This window comes from Delphinapterus leucas, chromosome 5, assembly GCF_059928025.1.
Source record: "Delphinapterus leucas isolate spDelLeu-1000000601 "Yukka" chromosome 5, BTC_Dleu_Yukka2, whole genome shotgun sequence".
In the NCBI taxonomy this organism is placed as follows: Eukaryota; Metazoa; Chordata; class Mammalia; order Artiodactyla; family Monodontidae; genus Delphinapterus; species Delphinapterus leucas.
In genome coordinates, this window is record NC_143133.1 from 107026230 (window position 1) to 107046843 (window position 20614).

Here is a 20614-nt window from a genome sequence, read left to right on the forward strand (position 1 = left end):
CACAGGCCCTCCGACCCGCGCTCATCAGCCAGAATTTACCAAGGCGGGGAACAGAGTTCTCTGGCCAGAGTAAAAGCCATTCTAAGATCAGACAGGGCTGAGTGGACCAGGAATGACTGAGGTCAGGCGGTGAGATGGGTTTAAGTAGATGCTTGTACCAGAGCGACTGCAGGAGCACATGAGATTGAAGGCGGATGGAAGCGGCCAGCCCAACCCCGCAGGGGAGGCACCAGTCCCCTATCAGCCGCCCCTGAACTAAAGGCCGCGGGGTCAGGTGCTGAGTATTTACCCTTCCGACGCCCTGGGGACTTGGTGGACCTTGTCCTGTAGAGCAGAACTTCCTGGATGTGGTTGTTAAGGGAACTTTAGGCCACTTTCAGCTGCCGAGGTCCTGTGGGCTCAGCCCCAGGCCCCCGAGGACTCTGAGCAGCCTGAGAAACGGCAGCCCCACCAACTAGATCCCGAGCTTGAGGAAGCCGAGTGAAGAGCTTAACTGCCGGAGATTATACTGCAGGCGAACGTGCCAAATCCCCACATGATCAGCTGCCTAGGACGAGGTTGTTTGATTGTGAATAATCCTCTTATTGGTTTATGTTTAAGCTGTCTGTGCCTCACGGAATTGCCAGTGAAGACATTGTCCCGCAAAACCCTGGAGAACTTTCTTGTAAGGTAAAGTAGAGCTCTTTCTTTACTGACTAATGTAAAAAAAAAAAAAAAAAAATCTCTGGCCTCTGTTACTGTTTTACACGTTATTATAAATGCTTTAGGCTCCAAAGATTAAAATGTGGAAAAAGTAATAATGTTTTATTAAATAATAATTGCTTCAGAGACTGATATCGTACCTTCCAGCGTGGGGACGTCCTTGTGATACTGAAGCAGGTGGAAGGTAATTACTTGGAGTGCCGGAAGGGAGCCGCCGCTGGCAGAGTTCACCTGTCTCACATGAAGATCATCACCCCACTTGATGAACATCTCAGAAGCAGGCCGAACGTGAGGAATTAATATTGTACCGCCTTCACGTCACACGTGGCAGCACATTTCATAGAACTATTAATTATAGCTCATTCTCAGGTTTTTATTAGCACGTTTATTTTAACCAGAGTAAAACTTACGGTAGTGTTTTATTCCATTTTAAGAGTAAATTACTTCTAAGAGACTTGCCACTGCCATACTAATCACTCTGATATGGAGTGACTACCATGTGTTTTGCCTTTTCACGCATCGTGCTGACTTACAGCAACCAGGACACTCAGTCATTAATTTTCAACCGTGAGAGCTGTTTATTTTTGAAGTAATGTAAACATGTTTACCAAAGTACTAGAGATTAGTTTTCTAACAGAATGGATAATTATTTTAAAGGCGGCCCTAGAAATGCTAAGCCTGACATTAAAAAATACTTACCTTTAAGATTTAAGCTTAATATAAACCTCGTTTCTCTGCTTATAGCCCATAAACATAATGAAATGAGATGTTCCAACAACCTGAAGTCACAGTTTAGGCCTAACAATTTGTCGAGCCTGGGACAATACAATGATTTTTTTTTTTTTTTTTAAACTTCACAGTTATTTAATCTGCACATGTTCCAGAGAACCCCCTCCACCCCTCCCAGCTCCCCTTCTCCAGCCCCTCAGTCCTGGAGTCCCTAAATCAGCCCAAGGAGCTGTCAGGGACTAGAGGAGGCTGGATTCTCAGGCAGAACACTAAGAAGGGCCCGGGGGCGTGGCCCGGCTCTGCCCAGTGCCGGGGCAGCAACAGCAGCTGTCTGACCCAGAGGAACTGACTGTTAGTGGGTGCGGAGGGCCAGCTGCCCCGGGGGATGGCCCAGAGCCATGAAGGTCACAGGGAGGGGCCTCCACTGGCCCCCTGGAGTGCTCTGCGGCACAGGGCTGGGCTCCAGGGTAGCCGGAAGAGGCAGGTCGGAGAGGAAGGCCTAGGCAGACAGCAGCTCCCGCCCTGTCATGGGGAGCAAGGTCCGAAGGGGCCAGCAACACTGCCAAGAGCCCGTGGAGGCACGATGGGCGGAACACGGCAAAGGCCAGGAGACTGTGGAGCAGGGTGAAGCCGGCCAGACCCAGAGTGGCGGTCCAGGGAAAGAAGGGCCGGTACTGGATCTGGCAGTCCCAGAGCAGCAGCAGCTGGCCGCCTGCGGCCAGCCCAGAGGGGACTGGCTCTGACCCCGGTGGGCAGGGTGGGTGTGGGGGACCCTCCCGAGTGGGCACGTGGCAATGGAGAATGCAGTTAGGAGGGAGGTGAAGGCTGCCCAGAGGCTGGGTGTCGTCTTCTAACAGCTGCCCTTGGTAGATGAGTCGCACGTGCTGTTCCCGGCCAGGAAATTGGGTCCTTTTCAGGGAGCCGATGGTGTCGTGGGGCCAGGCCCTGGCCACCTGCTCTGAATCGTTGAGGAATTTCAGCCGAAGTACTAGGGGCTCCTGGGGGGGGGTCTGGAGGCGGCGGCGTTGCTGGGAGCCCCACGCCAGGCTCTGGCTGTGCAGCCTGACCTCTGCATCTCAGGCTGGGGGTCTCGGCTCCTGGGGCCTCCCCTCCGATGCAGTTGGTGACTGCCATGGCTCCTCTGGGCTGTATCGGTGTTGGGGTCCCTGACGGCTGGGGCAGTGGGTCAGCGCCCTCGGCAGTGTGTGTTGAGGCACAGGCGAGAGCCAGCACCGGAAGGCAGGCATGCACCGCGAAAAGGATGGTCACCTCATCACCCACCCCTTCGGTCAGGGCCATGGCATCTGCCTTGCCCGCTGCGCTACCGAGCTGAAGAGGCACAAAGAACCCGAGAGGGGCTGGCTCACCCGCCAGGAGCCCTCTGAACTTCGGGGGGCGTCTGACCCCACCTCACCCCAACTCTCCCACAGTCCTCATAGCTCTGCCCGCATACCCGAGCCCCACCTTGGGACACGGACTGCTCTGACGCCCAGTTATCCCAGACCTGCCCCATGTACCCCTTCCCATCACCAAATCCCAAGTCATTTTTTGTAACCTAAGATCTAGGTCTTTAACCAGCTCCCCAGTTCACCCAAACCCTATTCCGAGGTCAGGGCCTTGACCTTCTAAGCGACTCTCCCTTAAATTCAATCCCCACCAAACTGCACCCCAAAGCTTACCTGTTCTTCCCGCCCAGGTCATCCCAAAGTTCACCTACTCCTTCGTCTCCTTGACCCAAAGCTTATCTACTCTTCCGTCCCTAAAGTTTCTCCAAGGGAGAAAAAGGCGGTCTCTGCACACGCCCGCGCATGCGCACACACCCCCCACCGCCCTGTTACCATTTGCCCAAACCCCGACCCGCTTCCCAAGGCTCCCCCACACCAAACGGCAACCTGCGCCCTTTGGCAAACTGGAACCTCCGAGGGTTGCCACCCCCCGCCCAACTCGGCCTCTCCTGGTCAGCTCACACCCCAGCCCGAGGCAGCCCGACCCCGCGCCTCCCCTGGAAGCCTCTCCACACCCAGCCTGCTGCAGGACCCCAGATCCCACCTGGGAATCTGAGACTTCGCCCTCCCCGCCCCCGTCCTCCATCACCGCTCCCATCTTCCTGCCCCACACACCCATCCCCGAGAGGTGGGAGCACCAATATAATGATTATTGAAGGTCGTTTGTTCAGCAAGAAAAATGCCATTGGACAGTTTATAGAGTTATATATTTTTTTTTAATTTTTATTTTTTTTATTTATTTATGGCTGAGTTGGGTCTTTATTGCTGGGTGCAGGCTTTCTCTAGTTGCGGCGAGCAGGGGCTACTCTTTGTTGCGGTGCGCGGGCTTCTCATCACAGTGGCTTCTCTCGTTGCGGAGCACAGGATCCAGGCTCATGGGCTTCAGCAGCTGTGGCTCGCAGGCTTTAGAGCGCAGGCTCAGTAGTTGTGGCACACGGGCTTAGTTGCTCCGTGGCATGTGGGATCTTCCCGGACCAGGGATCAAACCCGTGTCCCCTGCACTGGTAGGAGGATTCTTAACCACTGTGCCACCAGGAAAGCCCTAGAGTTATACTTTTAAAAGAGCTTCTTAAGGTATCCAGTTAAATTTTCACTATCTATTAGGTAATGTAGCAAACATGAAAAATGAGACCCACATGTCATTTAAACCAAGTAAAGTACTTCGTTTGTAATTCAGCCTAGTTTTCATAATCTCGTCCAATTCTTTCTTCTTAGAAGGCAGCTTACCATTTGAGGTTTGCTAAGAAACTAAAAATTTGAATTTCGGAGAGCAGCAAAGCTATGTCTTACGCTAGTTGCAGCTGGCATACTGAGATTTCTGACTTTGGTCCACACGGGGAGGGTTCTTCTGTTAACTCATTTTCTCTCTGTTTTGATGCAGCGTTAACATCTGTCACCGCTCTTCTTCCTCTCTCAGAGCACACTGATGGGTAACCATGGGAGTTGTACTGTCAAAAAGCTCTCCTTGATGAGAATAGAAGCTGAAAAAATTACAAGTTGTTCTTCTATAGAAGCCCACAGTTTTGTCCACTTGAGACATTATCATACTCAGGCTTGTGCTGTAGACTGGCAGAGAGGTGGCAGCTGAGGGCCGACAGCTGGTGACACTAAAGTGGAGCCTCTCTTGGGCTCTGGGTCATGGCTAACAGGACATTTTTTTTTAGAAAAATAAAACTTACCTATTTGAAAGCTTAGTTTTAAGGTAAATATTTCTAAAAATGTGTTATGCTTTCCCCTACCTTAGTCAAGAGAAGGCACTGCAGATTATCAGCTGAGGCTGGGCTGTCAGAGCTGGGAGGCGGGGGATTGTCACCTCACTTGGTTCTCAGTACAGACGCGGGTTTCAGTTTCCCTCCCACTACCTGAGGCGGTGATTTGACCTCTCTGAACTTCATTTTTTTAAAATGTGAAATAATATGTGTGATAATTCCTCACAGAGTTGATTATACAATTGACTTATCATTATGATTCCATTTATATTAAGTCCAGAATAGGTAAATCCAGAAGGTAGATTAGTGGTTGCCCAGGCCTGAGGGGAGGGTGAGTGGGGAGAGACTGCTGATGGGTGGGAGGCTTCCTGAGGGAGTGATAAAAATGTTCTAAAGTTAGATTGTGGTGATGGTCACACAATTCTGTGAATATACTAAACCTAGGTGCACTTTAAATGGGTGAATTTTGTGGTATATGAATTATATCTCAAAGGTGCTTTAAAAATTAAATGAGCTAATTAATGCATATAAGGTGTTTAACACAGTGACTAGTGCATAGTGGTGAACAGTGAATATCAGCTTTTTTTTCTTTTTTTTTTTTTTTTTGGCGGCACTGCGCGGCATATGAGATCTTAGTTCCCCGACCAGGGATAGAACCCGTGCCCCCTGAAGTGGAAGTGCGGAGCCCTAACCACTGGACCGCCAGGGAAGTCCTGATATTAGTTATTCTTTTTACTCATTAGTATTAACCATTATAGCCATACTGTCATACTAGAAAGAGCTTTGAAATATGTTGGATTTTCCTCCCAGATACCCACCCTAATGGTATGGCCTGAGTTGTACAGACCCCTGTGGCCAACCCTGTTCACCTGTGCCTCTCGCCCTTCATCTGCCAGGCCAAGGTGATGAGCAGCATTCCAGGGGTAGCCATGCATGGAAGGCAGAGAAGGGAAACTGGGAGGCCCAGGTTACTATCCCACCTCTTCTGCCTTCTCAGGCTTGTGTTTAGATCTTGGTCCATCTGGAGGTTCATGTTTGTGTTTGGTGTGGGGTAGGCCTCTGACTTTACTTTTTCCAGCAGATGGAAAGCCATCTAGCCTAACACCCATTAGTGAGCGGTCATTCCTTTTTCCACAGATGTAAATCAGAAAAAATGAAAACCACACATACACACATGTAATAAATTGTGTAAATAATTTTTAAAGCCCTCTAGGCTTAAAATATCTCACAGTTCCTTTCCACAATCCCTGAAGTTCCCATAATGCCCATTTATTTAGGGAAAAGCGCTGAGCATCCTCTAAGAAAATGTCAATGTTGCTTTGGTAAACTAATACACTGAGCTGCCATTAACTGTTCCTCTATTACCATTCAGCTGACATGAGAGAAGACAGCGTGCCTGTGCAGGTGCGTTTTGACTGATTCAGAAAAGAGTCGAGCAAAGGTGCTGCAGGGCAGAAGTGGAAGGAGTGGACCTCGATCCCTGCTGAACATCATGGCCAGGGGATGGGCGAGCCCTGAGGGGACAGGAGCCATTGAAGGAGGGAAGAGAAAAGAAAGGGCACAGGGCTTCCCTGGTGGCGCAGTCGTTGAGAGTCCGCCTGCCGATGCAGGGGACACGGGTTCGTGCCCCGGTCCGGGAAGATCCCACATGCTGCAGAGCGGCTGGGCCCGTGAGCCATGGCCGCTGAGCCTGCGCGTCCGGAGCCTGTGCTCCGCAACGGGAGAGGCCACAACAGTGAGAGGCCCGTGTACCACAAAAAAAAAAAAAAAAAAAAAAGAAAGAAAGAAAGGGCACAAAATTTGCCTTCATTTACTCCACAGGTTTGCCAACGTTATAATTTCAAATAATACCCTTCAGTCAGATTTGATGATGATGATGTGGATAAGCCTGTCTCTTCATGTAAAGAAACTAAGACTAACAGCTGCCTGTCAATAAGAAATGGTCACTCTTCAAATTCAGCTTCTCCTCTGGCCAGTCTAAGCACTTGGTTAGATGGGTAGAGAATACTGAATTCTCTTTGCTAGTTTACTTAGAATTACTGGTGAATAAACCGTTCAGATTAAATAGGAAATCCAGGCCAGGCATGGGAGGTAGCGTTGGCTTTCAAATTAGAGAAAGCATTCAGTTAAGTGGTAATAAACGAAATGGATTTTAACTTTTTGTGAATTATACTTTTGTGGAAGTCATTACAAAAGACGAGAGCATAAATTGCAGAACTTCTTTCTTTTCCCATCTTAATGAAGAGACTGCTTTTAAGGCTCTGTTCTTAAGGTTTAGTCCTGATCACAGTTTATGGGAAAAGTGACCCTTGAAAGGTAAAAAGGTCAAAAACCACTACTTCAGGATAGAATAGGTACTGCTTTAAAAAAAAAAAAAAAATTAAGTAATTTCCTTTTGTTTTACTCTTGCTTTAAAAAATGCTAAGGGATATTATAATTGAGAGTTATTTCTGTTTTCCTCTGGCAAGGACACATGCCTTTTCAACTTGGTAATGATTCCCTTGTGTGGCTCAACTGTGTGGTTTGCATCTTGCACTCATAATGTAATTGTGTCAAGAGGACCCTAATGAGGAAAAATAAAATGGTCTCAGAGTGAATAATAAATCCAGCGTCCATCCTGCACACTCCATTCACCGCCCTGTTTTCCCCCTAAGGATCCAAGCCACGCTCAGAAGCCTGTTGACAGTGGTGCCCCTCATGCTGTCGTTCTTCATGATTTTCCGGCAGGTAAGGACATAAGTAATAAAGTGGTAGAACCTTAGGATCTGGGATCAGGCATCCTCCCCAGGTTAACCTCTCAAGGACATCCTTCTCATTTTCTGCACCAGCAGAGCCCTGGACTGGAGAGGTCATCTCATCCATCACCCCACCTTCAGGAAAAGTCAGCTGTACTTAGGCATTCCAGAAAACTTAGCTGTAATAGCTTTGCCTTTGAAACTCCCCGTGACAGAGAGAGGAGGAGTGTTTCCCTTACAAATGAACAATTAGCAAATTGCCTACCAGTTGCAAACTTTTTCACTCTTTCAAAATGGGGTACCAAATACCAGTTATAATGAAATTAATTTGAATTTAACAAGTGGAGTTCTTTTCTCCTAAGGGTTGTAAAACCAACACACATAGCTCAGCTATTACTTATGAAATGAGTATAAAATAAAAAATAGGGACTTCCCTGGTGGCGCAGTGGTTAAGAATCCGCCTGCCAATGCAGGGGACACGGGTTCAATCCCTGGTCCAGGAAGATCCCACATGCCGTGGAGCAACTAAGCCCATGTGCCACAACTACTGAGCCCACGTGCTGCAACTACTGAAGCCCATGCGCCTAGAGCCCATGCACTGCAACAAAGAGTAGCCCCCCAGCCACAACTAGAGAAAGCCCACATGCAGCAACGAAGACCCAGCACAGCCAAAAATAAATAAATATAAATAAATAAATAAACAATATAAATTTTTGTAATCAATTTTTAAGTACCTTTTATATCCAAGGCTACAAATAAAATAAATTCCTGATTTATTTATAACCTGTTTTTTATCCACTTGGTAGACTGATTTTTATTTCACTGTGAGTAAATTTATTTGCAAAAGAGCTGTAGGACTCCCTTAGTTAATATTTTGAGATTGAAATGATTTTTAAGCATGGTTGAGAATAATATGAATATCATACCATGTCTATAAAACTCTTTTCATTGTTAAAATATGTATTCAGCAGAGGGTTTATATTGACACAGGAAGAATCCTTGGCCAGCACAATGTTTTGTGTGTGTGTGTGTGTGTGTGTGTGTGTGTTTTAACCATTTCCTATCAATCAGTGCCTGGTAAATATATCTAATTTGATCTTAAAAGAGGAGGCTCATAACAATGATATCCAGGAAAAAATAATATATTTTTAAAGTCAATTTGATTAGTATAACCTATTCTCAGAATCAGTAGAACATACTGCCTCGGTGGACAGAACTAAATGCTACTTTAATCAGATCTGCAAGCAGGGTAATTCATCATACATAATTATTTTATGTTACAGAGCAAGTTGATGATTTGAACCTCACTTCAGGAGAAATTGTTTATCTTCTGGAAAAAATAGGTACAGATTGGTACAGGGGGAAATGTAGAAACCAGACTGGTGTATTTCCTGCCACCTACGTCAAAGTGATTGTAAGTAGATTGTGCTTGTTTAAATTGGTCATATATTCAGTGAATTCTGTGTAATTTGCAGTTTGGAAAAAAAATAACCAGAAGCCTAGATTCTTGGGTTCTGGTTCTCTCTCTTCCATTAATTCATTTGGTGTTTGAAAAATTCAGAAATAAAGGTTTGTTCAATTAGATACTAGTTAATTATTCATATATTATGGAGTATTAGCACTTAATGCTTAAATGCTATCTGAAATCCTAAGGTGAAAAACTACAGGTCCACTGGTGAATCAGCTATTCTTGGAGGGTTGATAAGCACTTGAGGGTATATGTTAATTCTTTGCAACATTCAGCAAACAAGAATTAAATGAGGGGCTTCCCTGGTGGCACAGTGGTTGAGAGTCTGCCTGCCGATGCAGGGCACACGGGTTCGTGCCCGGTCCGGGAAGATCCCACATGCCGCGGAAAGGCTAGGCCCGTGAGCCATGGCCGCTGAGCCTGCGGGTCCGGAGCCTGTGCTCCGCAATGGGAGAGGCCACAACAGTGAGAGGCCCGCGTACCGCAAAAAAAAAAAAAAAAAAAAAAAAGAATTAAATGATACTGGATTGTCCTGAAGGAATGTTTGTTCTCTGAGGTTATGGTACCACTTCTCCTTTTCTTTGGAGTACATTTCGTTACTGGTTTCTTTCATCCTTTCCATTCCCATTTATTTCAACCTTTAAAAAAATAGATTTGGGAATACCAAAGTACTTTCATTGGAGGTAATGGTCCATTAATGATTTTTCACATAATAATTCCAAATCTGACTGGGAAACATATATTAAAGTGTCCGAATTTTATACACCCTCAAAGCCTAACTTGTGTAAGTAGAGCCCTGAGTGCTAAGCCCGGGTGGCTGAGAAACATGGGGATGAAATCACACTGCCACTTGAACGTTTATATCAGTAGGAAGAGAATGACTCAGTCTCTAATATAACTTATTGATACTGGAACATATCAATAAACCTGGCTTAAATAGTTGAGCATTAACTGCTTGGCGGGGTGGGGGTAAGAAAATGATTTTCCATTACATCAGAAACTTAGCAAACAAATATAACAGAAAACCTGTATTTTTCAAGTATGAATGAGGTTGAGTCTCTTGAATTACGAAATGTGGGTCTTAAAAATTGTCTGGTATATAAAAATACCCTGATTCTTTGGAGAAATCCAACCATATTCTCTAAATTAATATTAAAGAGTAATGTTAGTTTTAGCACTCTTCCTCATTTTTCTTCTGCCCAATGTAGCAGTACTTTAAAAAGCACAATTACCACACTGAAATCAATCATACTGAATTTGCCAGATTATTGGTGTAAGTGTTATTTCTAAGCCTACAAGTTTAAAAAATTGTTTTAAGACTTCGAACTTCTGAAATTCATTAAGAAGGGCACTGATTTATTTAATGTAAACCTCAAAGCCTTAAGTAGTTTTCAGACTTATAGTGCATTATGGTCAAATATTTCATCACAACCCAGTTCTCTGGAGCCTTGTAGATGAGTTATTATATAAAGTACTCGCCTCTTAGTAGATGCTCACTGAGTACTAAGTCCTCTCTTCCTTCCCTACTCACGTTGAAGGGGAAAAAGTGTTCCAGGGTTATGAAAATGGAGAGAATCCACAAGTTTGATTAAAAGATTTTATTTTAGGGTCATGAAAGTATTGCAGAGTTCTACCAACAGTTTGAATAGGTGTCTCTGTAGTGCCTGATGCCTAGTTTCTATCCTAAGCCCTCCTCACCTGAAGTTTTCAACTTGGGGGATAAGGGGTAGAGTATACTCAGTCAGGGGTAGAACGACATTAATGTGCTTATTCCAGCAAATAAGAGGATTGATTGGTTATTCAAGGAAGACTACATCACGAGTTACGCATTTTTTTAAAAACCCAAATTCTGGATTTCATACCTTTGTAGCACCTGTGGTACATTTCGTCGGTTTAACACCTAGCTAAACTGGCTAACTTCAGTCGTGAATTTGCTAATTACTTAGCTTAAATTTATCTTATTAAAATCTGAAAGAATACAGCTGTTGTCTTGATTTTTGTCTTTACTAGACTGATGTTCCAGGAGGAAATGGGAAAAGGGAATCCGTCACATCTCATTGTGTTAAGTAAGTTTTACTCGTGTTGTTTTGCACAAGATACAAAGGATGTGAGCATTTATGTCATACAGAATAAACACTTCAGATGTATGATTATTCAGATTCTCAATGTGTCTTTTTAATTATGAGGAAAACTACTTGTTTAAAAATTCTGGTGAAATTGCAACATGCTGATAGAAGCAACTCTCCATATCAATACAGGCCATATAGACAGGCACAAACAGTCTATCCCGGTGCGTCCCACAGCCTGGCCTCACCCAAGCAGAGAGGTTTCATCATCCAGGGCATTTTGTGTTGGCCTTCTGCTGTTTATCTACCAACAGATTTCTAGAAGGTTCAAATATTTTTGTAATAGTGTTAGGGAACCGCTGACCGAAACCACCCACCTTGGCTAGGCACGATGATAACCACTTGTACGATTTGTCTCACAACAGGAGGTCCTGATAAGGAACTTGCTGCTCACCAGGAGAATTCAGGAGGGGCTGAAAAGAGGGAAGAGATACCAGCCCATAATATGTCTTGTAAAACTAACTAGAAGAATTCAGGAGGGGCCAAAGGGAGGGAGGATACACTAGCCCATAATATTGTCCTACCAAAGTCCCAGAATCCTTCACACTGGAATCCATCTTGGCTGAGGATGGGCGCACCACCAGGAAGGACCCTGAGTCAGACTAAATATGGGCCAACCAAGATGACTGGGAAGAGACAACCCGGAAACTAACCCCATTACCATAAAACCTGAGACTGCGAGCCACGTGGCAGAGCAGTTCTCCTGGGGTCTCTTACCCCGCTGCTCTCCACCCAGGCACCCCTTCCCAATAAAGTCTTTTGCTTTGTCAGTACGTGTGTCTCCTCGGACAATTCATTTCTGAGTGTTAGACAAGAGCCCACTCTTAGGCCCTGGAAGGGGTCCCCCCGCTTCCTGCAACAATAGAAAATATTTAAACCTGATAGAGGGACTTCCCTTGTGGTCCAGTAGCTAAGACTCCATGCTCCCAATGCAGGGGGCTCGGGTTCAATCCCTGGTCAGGGAACTAGATCCCACATTCCGCAACTAAGAGTTCACATGCCGCAACTAAAAGATCCCGCATGCTACAACGAAGATCCCACATGCCACGACTAAGACCCGGTGCAGCCAAATAAATATATATATTTTTAATGAACAGAAAAGTAAACCTAACAGAAATATGAACCCTACAAAAACTGCTAGGCATTTTGTATTGTTTTGTTTTTGAGAGGAACTAGAAGAAAGTAAAGGAAGAGTTAATTTGGAGGGGTCTTCTTTATGTTTGAAGACCTTTCCGTGAATTTATGTACCCTTTTCTGCATCACTGTAACTCCTTTGTGATTTAAAACATTGCCACAATGCAACTTTATATTCCAGTTAAATGAGCAAATTAATAGAATTCAGTACCTGCTGAAGACTGTAAACCTGTCTTTGAATAGGTCAGACATAAGAAGATATGCTCCCTGAGGACTTTAGAAAATAAATGCAAAGGTTATCACAAATAAGAAAACTTCTGATGCCACAATAGTTTAATTCTGTTTCAGGTTCAGTTTTTCTCCTATTTTTAAGCAGTGTTTACTGTGTCAGCAGGTTGAATTTAAAGTGGGCTCTCATGGCTGTTGATCCATTGACCTGACTTAAATCAGACTTTATTGGAGCGAGTACCCACCTATTCTCTTCAGACAATTACATCTCCTTAGTCATAGCTGTTGAAACTTCCTTTCCAAAGCCTCAAATCAAAAGTTTGGGATTCAGTCATGTCTTCTAGGGACACAGTTTCATCTCTGTTTTTATCTTATTTTCAGTCAAAATTGTAGATCATATAAGGATCATTCTAATTCTCAGAAATGAAGCCTTTTTAAAGGAGATACAAAAATCATTTTTAAAACAACAGTGTAAGATATAAGATTAAATGTTATAAGATAATAAGCCGAGTTTCTGTTTTCTTCGAACCTTCTAGTTTTGAAGGCCATTCATCTATATACACAACTCACTGATTCAGCATACATTGAGCATCTACCCTGCCCAGCTGGTGCCCATTGCATTTCTGCCATGGAAGTTTGATGTCTTGCCCTGAGATTCTCAGGGTTAACACTCCTAAACTCAGTGCATTTATGACTGAGAGGGTTCAGACTTGGCCCTGGATTACTGTGGCCCAAGGATACAAAGACAAGGAGACTGGGGAGATTCTGTCATGAAGAAAAGGTGATCAAAAGATGTGCAACATTAACCAACCACCAGCTGCTTATCTGGGATTCTGCCTGTACTTGTGACCTTGACTTTAGCCTTTCTGAGTGAATAGGTTCATATCTAAAAAGTAAGGACTATCATTTAGAAATATAGCTTATTCTTTTTCATGGAAAATTTTAAACTATGCCTAGTATACCTTGTTCCAAAGTAAACACAGAATAAATATTTATTGAAAGACTAAATGAAGGTTTTAAAGCATTCTGAAAGTTAGTACTCTAGTTTAACCCACAAATGTGGTCTTTCTTCAGAGGCCCAAGATGTGTTGCTCGATTTGAGTATATTGGAGACCAGAAGGATGAGTTAAGTTTCTCAGAGGGAGAAATTATTATTCTTAAAGAGTATGTGAATGACGAGTGGGCAAGAGGAGAACTTCGAGAGAGATCTGGGATCTTCCCCCTTAACTTTGTGGAACTCATTGAGGATCATCCCACCTCTGGTACAAATGTTTTAAGTGAGTACAGAGAATATGGGTTTTTATTATGTCCTATCCTAATTCAGATAAACCAGATAATAGGTTAATTCTTAAGTTGCATAATAATCCATATTGCCATATTTTTTAAAGTAGAAGGAAAAATGATTTTTAAATGGTCAACACCATTATTGGGATAGTCATTGTTGTGGCAGTCTCTCAAAGAGCTGGTTTTGGTGTTTTAGGTAGTTAGTGGTGGCTTCATATTAGAAATGGCAGAAAAAAAAATCACTGACTTTCAAACAGAAATGGACTATAGAGCATAACTAATGTGTATCCTCCTTCACCTTACAGTAAAGGAAACAAATCCGGAGAGGGTAGTGCTGGGCAAAGTTATACAGCCAGTACATGAAGAGACTGATCTGGAATCCCAGACTTTTCACTCTCCCCCCAAAGTTTTTCTCCAATACTATATGGTCTTTACAGCTGAAGTTTTGACATTTTTTTAAAATACAGGCACAAAGTTACCACTGAAAACCAAAAAAGAAGATTCTGGTGCAAATTATCAGGTAGGCTGCTTGAATAGATAACTGTAGTGAAAGCCAAGTTTTATCTCTGGGAGGACTATTAAAATCATAATTATCAAAAGAAAATGTTATAAATCATTTTTTGTGTTTTTTTTTAATTTATTTATTGATTTTTGGCAGTGTTGAGTCTTCGTTGTTGTGTGTGGGCTTTCTCTAGTTGCAGAGAGCGGGGGCTACTCTTCATTGCAGTGTGTGGGCTTCTCATTGCAGTGTCTTCTCTTGTTGCGGAGCACAGGCTCTAGGCACTCTGGCTTCAGTAGTTGTGGCACGCGGGCTCAGTAGTTGTGGCTCGTGGGCTCTAGAGTGCAGGCTCAGTAGTTGTGGTGCACGGGCCTAGTTGCTCTGCGGCATGTGGGATCTTCCCGGACCAGAGCTTGATCCCATGTCCCCTGCATTGGCAGGTGGACTCTTAACCACTGTGCCACCAGGGAAGCCCTGTAAGTCATTTTTTAATTCATGTAGCAAATATTTGAAGTAAATAGATGATTAATATCTTTATTGCATATAGAACTCGTACAAATGAGTTAGAAAGACATGCAAACCCTAATAAAAAACAAGGAGAGATATTATTAGAATATTCATGAAAGAGATACTATAAGTGGCTGATATTAAAAAAGTATTTAACCTTATAGTAATCAAAGAAATGCCTTGTAAAGAGACAATAAAATACCATTTAACGTATCTAGTTAATGAAGATTCAATACAACTCAACAGTAAATAAGTAATTATAAGTATGTGAATGTTAAAACAGAGAAAGTGCAGATTATTGTTATCATTATTTTTATTTCTCACCCTAAGAAAAGGATGAAAAATGAGACAAGGTTTTAGTCACAAAGATGGTCACGGTGGTGTTATTGTAACAAGAAAAAATTGGAAATAACCTAAATATGGTCATTATCGGGAGAATGTTCTGAGGACATTAAAAACTAGATTTGTAAAGTAAATGGCATGGGAGGAAAACATGTATTATAGGGAAGTTGAATATATAGCATAAAAAGACTATGAGGAAGTGTGTTTGTTACCATTCAGTTGCCCTTAGGTAGTGAGATTATAGGTGGTTGGGTGTTTTTCCCATTCTTCATATATTTCCAAACTGCCAAGTGTTTAGGAACATTTGTATTATTTTATAATGGGAGAGAGAAAAAAAATGGATTAAAATTTTTACACTGTATAACATGGCTTCAGAAGTGTTTAAACTGAGTAGGAATGTGGGTGACTTCCCATTGTTTTTTGTGACATTATTTTAGAATAGTGAGCCTGATGGGGTCATTGTTTGTCAAAAATGTCAGTGGTAATTAGGCTGTGTGTCTCTCAATTCTTTCATCTTCCCCCCACTGCTAAAGTCAAACAGGAAAGAAAGGGACTACAGTTCTCCAAAAGGAAATGTTCACATGGTTCCCTGTATCTCTTGGGAGTGACAAGTACCGTTCTTTAGGGTTGGTTACCCAAGTACAGGAACAAGACGGTAGGGTTAGGGTTTTTTGTTTAATTTTTTGTTTTTCTTTCAAGCCATCAGTTGATGAGAACTTAAGATGTACCAGGCACTGCGCTAAGCATTCTACACGCATTACCTCATTTGATCCCCAAAGCAACTCTAAGATGAAGCTGAGGCTCAGAGTAGAGAAGCTTCTTGCCCAGTGTCAGCTAGGAGGTAGCAGAGCTGACTGGCGGGCTCCAAGCCTTTGCTCTTAGTGTTATCCTTGCCTCTCGCTTGGGCTTCTTGAACATAGGGCTCCCATCGTGACTTGGCAGTGATGCCTCTTCTCAGGGCAGAACCTTCTTCTGATGTGTTTGCAGTAAAAGCATTACTGTTGGAGCATTCCCCCACACTAGCCCACCATATCTGGGTGATTATCCTGCCAGCCTTGGAGCTAACTATGCGTCATAAAATTAAAAGTGTGGGGACTTCCCTGGTGGCACAGTGGTTAAGAATCCACCTGCCAATGCAGGGGACACAGGTTCAATCCCTGGTCTAGGAAGATCCCACATGCTGTGGAGGAACTAAGCCCATGCGCCGCAACTACTGAAGCCCGCGTGCTCTAGGGCCCGCATGCTGCGACTACTGAAGCCTGAGCGCCTAGAGCCCATGCGCTGCAACAAGAGAAGCTACCGCAGTGAGAAGCCCGTGCACTGCAACGAAGAGTAGCCCCTGCTCACTGCAACTAGAGAAAGCCCGCATGCAGCAACGAAGATCCAATGCAGCCAAAAAAAAAAAAAAAAAAAATTAAAAGTGTGAACTAATGAAGTCCTGTGCCATGGAATCTGATAGCCTCTGAAACATGTAGAGACCTGGGAATTAACAGACTGCCCATTCTGATCCTTCCTAATTTAGATAAAGAAGAACCTCACTGAAAATTATATGCTTTTCCAGAATGTTTTCATAGTGTCATAAGTACTATACACAAATATTGCAAGCTTTTATCTAATTTTAGTGTAACTGTCATAGATAATAATTAGAAAAAATTTTTGCTTAAGCATTATATAGCCCTTGAAAGCAGAAAGTCACAAATTTTATCACGTCTATCATTTAGAATTCTATTTTAAGAAAAAAGTTATTGGAAACTTTTATTTCTGAAACTCAATAGTGACATAAGGTATTGAGTGATTTAAAGTGGCCTTCAGGCTTTGAAATCTTATGACCCCTTAGCTGTTTCTTCTACCACTTTTTAAGCCTTGTAGAAATTAATCTCAAATAAAATCTCACATTTCTTACCGAACTTCTGATCGGAAACAGGAGAACAGTCTTTCTGCAGAATGGTGCGAAGCTCTTCACAGTTTCACAGCGGAGACCAGTGACGACTTGTCCTTCAAGAGGGGAGACCAGATCCTGATCATGGAGCGCGTGGACTCCGACTGGTACAGGGGCAGACTGCGCGACAGGGAGGGCATCTTCCCCGCAGTCTTCGTGCGGCCCTGCCCAGGTGCGACAGCTGCAAGGAAGGCTCTTACCCTCTAAGGGGAGCGTGAGGCCTTTGAAATGATACATATTCCGTTTCCCTCTGGCCATGTTCAATTTGTTTGCCTACATTTGCAAGTTGATTCATAAAGTCATGCAAACTTTCTTCATTTAATTTATTAAAGTTATGGGGAAAAGAGATTTTAAAATGCCTTCAATTAAGAATGGCTAATTTTGTCTCCTAAATATTAATATATTTTGTATAATTTTTTTCCTGCTAAGACAGCATCCTTCATCCTGTTGCCAGTTAAGTAAATTCAAAATTAATTGAAAGTATTATGTCCTGGGAATGACAAGGGGGTTTCTTAAAATGTTCGACTTGTGCTTTAGTCCAATGTCTTTCTATATATTTGAATTTTTGGTGTCTTCACAGCTGAGGCTAAAAGTATGGCTGCTTTAGCACTGAAGGGGAGGAAGGCCAAAGCCTTGTATGATTTCCATGGGGAGAATGAAGATGAGCTTTCCTTCAAGGTCAGAATGTGTATCTTTTTGTAATTGCATTAAGCAGCTATAAGTTTTGAAATGTCTTCCACTGAAGGGTGGAACATTTGGGTGGAGTACTGATCATTAGTCAAGAATGAACAGGGCTTCCCTGGTGGCGCAGTGGTTGAGAGTCCGCCTGCCGATGCAGGGGACGCGGGTTCGTGCCCCGGTCCGGGAAGATCCCACATGCCGCGGAGCGGCTGGGCCCGTGAGCCATGGCCGCTGAGCTAGCGCGTCCGGAGCCTGTGCTCCGCAACGGGAGAGGCCACAACAGTGAGAGGCCCGCGTACCGCAAAAAAAAAAAAAAGAACAGATCTCAGACCCTCATTCTAAAGGATGAGATTAGAGAAAGTGAATAGGGCAAATGTAAATAATCAGCAAGGCATTTAGGTACTTAAAGAAAGCCTTATTGATATCCATAGCACCACAGTCGCCTACCAAATTCCTTAGCCTTATAACACGTCTCACTAATGTTGGAGGTTTCATTGGTAGCCCGAGTAAAGGATGATCCTCTACATGGCCCTTGCAGCCTTCATGTCTTTGAAACCAGCGGAGAAATCAGGTGGCAACTACTACAGCTGGCCTCTGCAGCAGTGCCTCATAAGACACCGGAGTCTTGTCCACAAAGACACTGACTAGACTTTAGGGAAATGATCCCAAAAGGTTAAGGTATTTTGCACAAGTTTTTTTTTAGAAGCCTAAAATCTAATCTTAATCTTACTTCATCAAGGAAGTACCTTTTATTTTTTTTAAGTAAAAAGAATACTTCCATGATCCTGTTTACGCAGTCCACAGTTCGACGGTGGTCAGAGGAAAGCACCCAGGGTAGTACTTTGGGATTGGGCCAGAGGAAGGAGGGTGGCTTTAGTAAGTCATCGCTGTCAGAAGAGCCTGTGTCAGACAGTGGGAAATTCTCCATTATCGGAGATACTCAGAGGCAGGGGTGCCATAGAAGGAATTAAAGTATCCAGGAGTGATTGGACAAGATGAGACTTAAGACAGAGGGTACCCAAACAAGGTTTTCATCTGTCTACAACAAAATGAGGAAAACAGTGATATTGGGTATGTGCAGGCTTTAGGGGAGCCATGGAGAAGGGGAGGCATGCCTAGATATATAAGGTTGCTAACTTTTCTGTTTTGTGATGGAGCTTTACTTTATTCTGAGAATTTCTTCTTTTTCATATTAAAATGTCATTTCTATTATAAAATATTATTAGTAAATGTATAGATTTCTTATGCAAAATTATAATTGGTAACCCTATATCAGTTTTTTTTTAATTTATTGGTCCATAAAATCCAAATGTTTAGAAACTTTTGCCCTAGTCCTTTTCAATCTTGAGAGTCAGTGGCTCAAAATTAATTCCTTTTATCTTTACATAAAATGTTACTGCAAGTGAACACTCTGGATTCAGACTTTTTGGATATTATTTTGGCCTTCATTTAGGTTATGTCAATGTAACAGAATTCACAGTATCATCCAGAAAATAGGTTGTCTTCATTTTACAAATGCCTGGCTGTAAGCAAGATAGTTCTAGAGATTTTTAGTTAAGGGATTCTGCACCACTTTCAGAGTTGTTGATCATTAATATTTTATTAAATATCCACAGAATATTAGTAAATAAAACTTTTAAAAATTGTCCTAGCCCTCAGAAAACTGACATAGTATGTATGTATGGACCAGAGCTAAGAAAAATAGTTTTAGTCAGTGATTATGTTATAGTTTAGGAAGTGGAAGGAACTTACTTGTTAGTTAGTGATTATGTTATAGTTTAGGAAATGGAAGGAACTTACTTGTAACAGAACCTTTGAATGCCAGAATTTTTACAGATTTTAGCAAGGTAAATTAATGACATGGGATAGTCAGCATTTTCCCTTAAGGCAGGCCTTAAATCAAACCAGTTTTCCAAAGGGCAGTGTCCTAGGGCTACAAATAAATCCATTTAGCCTGATAAAGATATTCTTAAAAGTAGCCAGGGTCATCTTGGACCATTATAGAATCCTAAACCCAGATTCTAAGCAACAGTTAGAAACCATAAAGAACAAAATAGTTTCAGGAGATAACAGATGAAGACATAATTTTTGAAACTGAGGAATTACAATTCATACACGAATAAGATACACAACCCCTTTGACTAACCTGATGAGGATAAATCATGTGCTGAGTCAGGGTGAAGCTCTTTAAGACAGGAAAGAATGCAAATTTGATATTGAGGCCATGGAGGAATGGAATAGACCAAATGGTAGAGGAGAATACCATTATGTGGAAGAATATAGAGTACAAAGTGCTCAGGATGTTGAGAAAAGGCAATTGCAGTAAAAACCTTTCTAAGTAAAAAGGTCTACTGTAAAACGTGGTGACCTCATGCCTAATAGCAATACGGGCCCTGGAATCACACTAGGTTTGAATTCTGTCTCTACCACTAACTAGACATGCAACACTGAGCAAGTCACGTAATCTGACCTTCAGTTTCCTTTTCTTTAAAATAAGGAAATCTATAAAAATATTTCTCAAAAATGGGGATAATAATAGTACCCACTTCTAGGACTGTGTTGTTGTTTAAATGAATTAATTTCCCCTATTCTTAGTTTGTTAAAAAATAAAAATAGGGCTTCCCCGGTGGCGCAGTGGTGGAGAGTCTGCCTGCCGATGCAGGGGACACGGGTTTGTGCCCCGGTCCAGGAAGATCCCACATGCCGCGGAGCGGCTGGGCCCGTGAGCCATGGCCGCTGAGCCTGTGTGTCCGGAGCCTGTGCTCCCCAACAGGAGGCCACAACGGTGAGAGGCCCGCATACCACAAAAAAAAATAATAATAATAAAATAAAATAAATGAGTTAATTCCCATGAAGTACATAGAAGAGGGCAAGGCATACAGTAAACATATGGCTCACTCTCTCATCTTCAGATCTTTGCTTAAGTGTCACCTGGCTGCCCTAAAGAGATGGCAGCCCACACTTTCTGTCCTCCTCTGCTGGCTTATTCATCTCCCAACTCTAGAATAAGGTCTTTACTCTTTGCT

General features: G+C 43.0%; 1 protein-coding gene and 1 pseudogene across 24 annotated transcripts in view; one reads left to right on the forward strand and one right to left on the reverse strand.

The window, feature by feature from the left end:
- Positions 1-20614, forward strand: part of SH3D19 (SH3 domain containing 19) — a 183486-nt gene that overhangs the window by 154500 nt on the left and 8372 nt on the right. For 7 of the 24 annotated variants that reach the window (XR_016393379.1, XR_016393377.1, XR_016393378.1 and 4 more), the window contains 10 exons: positions 601-669; positions 850-990; positions 7300-7372; positions 8664-8794; positions 10859-10914; positions 13411-13613; positions 14088-14140; positions 16893-17079; positions 17488-17585; positions 18077-20373. Coding sequence is in view for 13 of the 24 variants with exons in the window: in XM_089912385.1 (XP_089768511.1) it covers positions 601-669; positions 850-990; positions 7300-7372; positions 8664-8794; positions 10859-10914; positions 13411-13613; positions 14088-14140; positions 16893-17079; positions 17488-17585; positions 18077-18232 (1167 nt within the window). In the remaining 11 variants the exon portion in view is untranslated. The other 17 variants (XM_022599746.3, XM_089912386.1, XM_022599747.3 and 14 more) reach the window with 14 other exon arrangements.
- Positions 1701-3738, reverse strand: LOC111187774 (transmembrane and ubiquitin-like domain-containing protein 1 pseudogene; annotated as a pseudogene).